Here is a 5,355-nt window from a genome sequence, read left to right as displayed (position 1 = left end):
GCGGCGGCGGGCCCGGCGGCTTCCAGCCCGCGCCCCGCGGTGGCGGCGGCGGCGGCGGCGGTGGCGAGCAGGAGACGCAGGAGCTGGCCTCGAAGCGGCTGGACATCCAGAACAAGCGCTTTTACCTAGACGTGAAGCAGAACGCCAAGGGCCGCTTCCTCAAGATTGCCGAGGTGGGCGCGGGTGGCTCCAAGAGCCGCCTCACGCTATCCATGGCGGTGGCCGCCGAGTTCCGCGACTCGCTGGGCGACTTCATCGAGCACTACGCGCAGCTGGGCCCCAGCAGCCCCGAGCAGCTGGCGGCGGGCGCCGAGGAGGGCGGCGGGCCGCGGCGCGCGCTCAAGAGCGAGTTCCTGGTGCGCGAGAACCGCAAATACTACCTGGACCTCAAGGAGAACCAGCGCGGCCGCTTCCTGCGCATCCGCCAGACAGTCAACCGCGGCGGCTTCGGCGGCGGCCCCGGGCCCGGCGGCCTGCAGAGCGGCCAGACCATCGCGCTGCCCGCGCAGGGCCTCATCGAGTTCCGCGACGCGCTCGCCAAGCTCATCGACGACTACGGAGGCGAAGACGACGAGCTGGCGGGCGGCCCGGGAGGCAGCGCCGGCGGCCCCGGGGGCGGCCTGTATGGAGAGCTCCCGGAGGGCACCTCCATCACGGTGGACTCCAAGCGCTTCTTCTTCGACGTGGGCTGCAACAAGTATGGGGTGTTCCTGCGAGTGAGCGAGGTGAAGCCGTCCTACCGCAATGCCATCACCGTGCCCTTCAAGGCCTGGGGCAAGTTTGGAGGCGCCTTCTGCCGGTATGCAGATGAGATGAAAGAAATCCAGGAGCGACAGAGGGATAAGCTTTATGAGCGCCGAGGTGGAGGCAGCGGCGGCGGCGAGGAGTCGGAGGGGGAGGAAGTGGACGAAGATTGAAGGGCAGCTTCCCGTGCCGGCCTCCCTCACCCTACCACCACCCCTTTGGCTAGAGAGTTCCCCTTCCTACTCGTCCCCAGTGAGCTAGTGAAGAGGGAGCAGGGGAGGCCGCCGAGGGCGAAAATAAAAAAATAATATAGTTAAGAGGAATAACCATAAGAAACAGTCACAGACAATTAGAGAAAAGCAGTAAAGTTCCAAGGAACTGCCAGCAACCTGCAAAGAGGACAGCAGCGTCTTCTCATCTGCGAAAGAGTCTCAGCTTCTGTTTCCCAACCGAGGTTTGTAAATTCATCAGGATAACCCTGGAGGGGATAGATCTTCGAACGTCTGGGACAAAAACCACTTCTGAATTACCCAGACTCATCTATTGATAATAATTGAGTTTGTGTTGTAGACCTGGGTAAGCTGGTATTCTGATCTCTCCAGGCCTCTCCGTTGCAGCATCTATCCCTTCACCTCCATTGAAATCAGCATTTTGGATCTAGGTCTGAATGGAATCCTTGAGAAGAAAGAGGCCTTTGCAGTTACCCAGTTCTGAGGGTAAAGGTTTATGAAAGGGAATGCAACTTGACACAATCATGGACAGGGCAAAATAAGAATTCAAGAAGACATCGGAGAATTCAGAAACAAATTGGATCCATTTTTAAAAAATGGTTTTGCATGGAACCTGGATCAAGGCCCCTGTCTTTTCTTTACAGAATTGTTTTCCGGGATGCAAATGAATTCAGATATCAAAGCTTGAACTAGAATCCATTACTCAAATCGTTTAAAAATTGACAAAAGTTTTTTTCAAAAAGAAAAGCAATTTTACAATGGGGATTGCTGAGGTAGGCACAAGAAGTCAGGCATAAAGCACAAGGCGGACTGTTTGAGTGGATTAGTTGCTGCTCACTAAAGTTCTTCCTTCGATCTCTAAGTGTGGAGGTCATTACCAAGAAATGGCTTAGGTATGAGTGAGCCGATCCCTGTGGCTCCACTGTATGAGCCGATGAATTACGGCTAATTCGGCTGTTACGGCCACTGGTTGGCTGCATTTTAAACCTTAAAACTTGACTATCTGCAAAAAGGAACAGTGTGGCTAAAAGCCTGAGCTTTAATGGAATATACATCCTCACAGAGAAGTTGGAAATAGCCAGAACTGAAGTCTTAATTTACCTTCAGTTTCATCTGTGGATTTATTCAAACACTAAAGATCCTCAGGTCCAGAATTCCAGCATCATTTATTTTAAAAATTTCTAAGAACTTGATCCATTGTATTCAGTACCTCACAATCAAAGTTGGCAAATGATGGATGAGTGATTCAAGCAGTGCACCCGGGGGAAGCTGAATACATCTGTGAATGGAACTTAAGTGAGCGCGAATGCTGACTATATCCTGGAAGCATTTTTATACCATCTTGAAATTTCAACAAACTGGCATTTGCCAGTTCATCCAGCTGTCTTTCAAGAATAAAAGTTGGGGTTTTCAAGGATCGCCTCTTCTATATTTTAAATGGATTTTCAGTAGAAATGATTTTTACTAATCAAGTTAATCCCACCCCATCAAAAGGTATTCCTAGAAATGTCATAGACCTAGGTAACTTTGAATTGAATGGGAGCTAAATGTTCTTTCCAAAGTTTTCAGGCATCTGTGTGACACCTTCTCAACCGGGAGGCAAGTAACCCCACCTCCACGATCTTAGTATTTTTTTTAACTGCATGCCTGCCCTTTATTTGAGCTGCCTTTTTAATTTATTGCATATCCTTTTTATTATCTTATTTTGGTATTATTCAATCTATACAATCTTTTTGTATTTATTGGGAAATAAGTAATATACAAAAAGGTCATTTTCGTGTATTTGTGGCTGAGAGGGAGGGAAATATTTGTGTATATAAAATTAGGCTTTTTAAAAAAATAGACTGATTCAGAATCTTCTTGATCTTAGATCTAAAAATGGAAGAGCCACACACATTGGTGCCCTTAGACTATTTCTCTACTCATCATCCACAGTAGAATTTTTAAACAAGTTTTTTTTTAAAGCTTTTCTTTAAAATTTTTCTCCGTTGCAAAGAATGTTTCCTAAATTGTATGGGAGCAATAGTATTTTTGATGTTTTAATGACATCCGTATACTTGTACTGTATTTTGTACTACAAGGCAGCTGTTTTCAATAATGTCCTGCTGTATTTACCTATGTGTTTTGAGTGTTTATTTCTTTGCTGCGGAGAACAAATTCCTACTTTTAGTAAAGGAACTGAGAAGCTAGCATTAGGTTTGCAGAAACTGTTTCTAAGTTTCCAACTGAGGCAGCAATGAAAATTAAGGTCGCAGCTATTAGTAGTTGATTGCTGTACCTCTTTCGTTTTCAAATCCTGTACGATTCCTGTATAGACCAACTTGTTTTCTTGCTTCAGTGGTGGTTCTGTTGCTCAGCTGCAGTGAGCCAGTTCAATTTTGCAAAGGTGCAGTACCTCTCCTTTTCAAGGGGTTGGTTTATTTTTCTTTCTTTTTATTTGGCTGAATTGCAGTAACTAGCCTTGCCTTTCTATTCTGTAGAAATGACAGGGTCTTCACAATCCTTCACCAGTGGCTACTAAGCTATAATTAGCTGAATAGAAAGAATGTGGAAGTGGTCTGAGGCATATAGAGTATATGCCAAGAACACTACCATATATGGCATCAGCTTTGGTTACCAGAGACATTTTCTTAGTCATTAGACCATATAACAGTAATATATCATATGTAAATCTTTAGATAACAATTTGAGAATCCTCCAAAAAAAGGAGCTAAGAATGCATAAGCTATGTGTTGGCAAAAGTAATTTATATTAAAATTTTGACCTGCCTTTGTAAGATTAAGTGGTAAATATCATAGTGGTGGGTTTTTAAGTCTTAACCAATCTCTAAGGTTTATTTCTCCTGCAGGGGGTGGTTCATGGCCTCTCTTCCCACTGTAGGAATACTGCAGAAGGATGTGGATTAATTGTAGCATTTCTCTGATCCTCATTCCAGTGACTAGGGACAATAGAAATCTGCATGGAGATTCATTCTTAAATGTTAGCTTGTTAAAGGAATTGGTCTTTGTTCATTTCTGTCAGAAAATGGCATTGTACAAATTATGGGAAACAACCAACTTTCCTGTTTTGTTTTCTAAGTGCTACTGTGAACGATTTAGAGTTGTATTTTTTTTTTTCTTTTTAAATTTGGCAAATATCCCAGCTAATGAAAATAGTTACATTCCAGAGAAGTAGGGAACTAAAACTCCATTTCAAATCAATGCTAAATTTTTTGTCAAACTACTGTATACAGAAATGTGTTTTTAAGAATAGAATCAAAAAGAGGAAAAAAAAAAATCTATGCAGAGACTCTACCACAATTTTCTGGTTTCTATTGTCCCTACACATCATTTTGCAAGTGGAACAGGAGTTCTTGTCAGCAAATTCTTCAGTGCATATGCTGCACAAAACAAAACATCTGTGTGGCACCAAAAACCAAACAAAAGCAAACCAAAAACCCAGACACCCTATGTATCAGTCGGAGGCATGTAGGTGGTACAAATGACTGTGGCTGTGATGCACATGGCTACTTGTCATGTCACTTTCCATAATTATTTACTGCAAAGTGATTGAGAGGCTTTTGGTGCAGGCAGCCATTAACCTCCTGCTTCCTTTGTTACCTCTGGATCACTTTGCAGTAAATTGCAGGTCTTTTAAGAGATTCAAGCTTCGGTTTTCTCAAAACAAAACAATTATCCTGTCTTATCTGAAAATGCAGGGTTGTGGGCAAAAGAGGCTGGTTATAATAATGCCCTCATATTGAGTGGTCTGTAAAGGCTGCACACTTCAGGCACTGTAGTTGCTGAGGATGCTTTATTAATGTGACCTTGACTGGCTTTACAGGGTGTATAGTCCAGTCTACACAAGCAACTATGTGCATGTACCTTGCTCTCGAGGTGCTTGAAAGTAACGAGAAGCTGGAGTGTGTAAGCCATGCACATAAGTATTCTTCACTGTAAATTTTGTTTTCATTTTTAACCCAGTTATGGTACTTTGTCCAATGCACAACTGATCTCTCAGTAGATATTCATTTGAAAATAGTGTGGCCTTGATCAGTGAGAAGGGGAAGAAGTGACTATTTTGCTTATGTAAAAATGACTTGTTTGCTGAGAGTAGTTGGTCTGCAGCACTCAATGTAATGTTTTTGATTGGTCTCCTTTTTGATTAGGGAAGGTTAATGTTTTTGACCCTGGAGTTAATTCAGTTGAGTTTTCTCCTATTTTTAGGAAGTATCAGAATTGCTCTGATGAATAACAAAGTTGACTGCTTTGATGTCCAATCTCAGGTTTTAGAATATAGTGGTATAAAAACCTACTATTACTAATTCTTAAGATAATTTTGATTTCGTATACCCTAAAAGTCACACGTATAAGGCCTGTTCAGAGAGCAGAGCCTCCATCTT

At 43.5% G+C, this 5,355-nt stretch overlaps 1 protein-coding gene across 1 annotated transcript; it reads left to right on the top strand.

The window, feature by feature from the left end:
* Positions 1-6: 6 nt before the first annotated feature.
* Purb (purine rich element binding protein B) lies at positions 7-4,298 on the top strand. The gene has a single exon (XM_008834095.3). It carries the CDS (start codon positions 213-215, stop codon positions 915-917), a length of 705 nt encoding a protein of 234 aa, XP_008832317.1. The 5' UTR covers positions 7-212; the 3' UTR covers positions 918-4,298.
* The last annotated feature ends 1,057 nt before the right edge of the window (positions 4,299-5,355 follow it).

This window comes from Nannospalax galili, unplaced genomic scaffold (assembly GCF_000622305.1).
Source record: "Nannospalax galili isolate Female #2095 unplaced genomic scaffold, S.galili_v1.0 scaffold996, whole genome shotgun sequence".
Classification (NCBI taxonomy): domain Eukaryota; kingdom Metazoa; phylum Chordata; class Mammalia; order Rodentia; family Spalacidae; genus Nannospalax; species Nannospalax galili.
The sequence above is the reverse complement of the archived record's forward strand: the minus strand, read 5'-3'. Positions and strand labels throughout refer to the sequence as shown.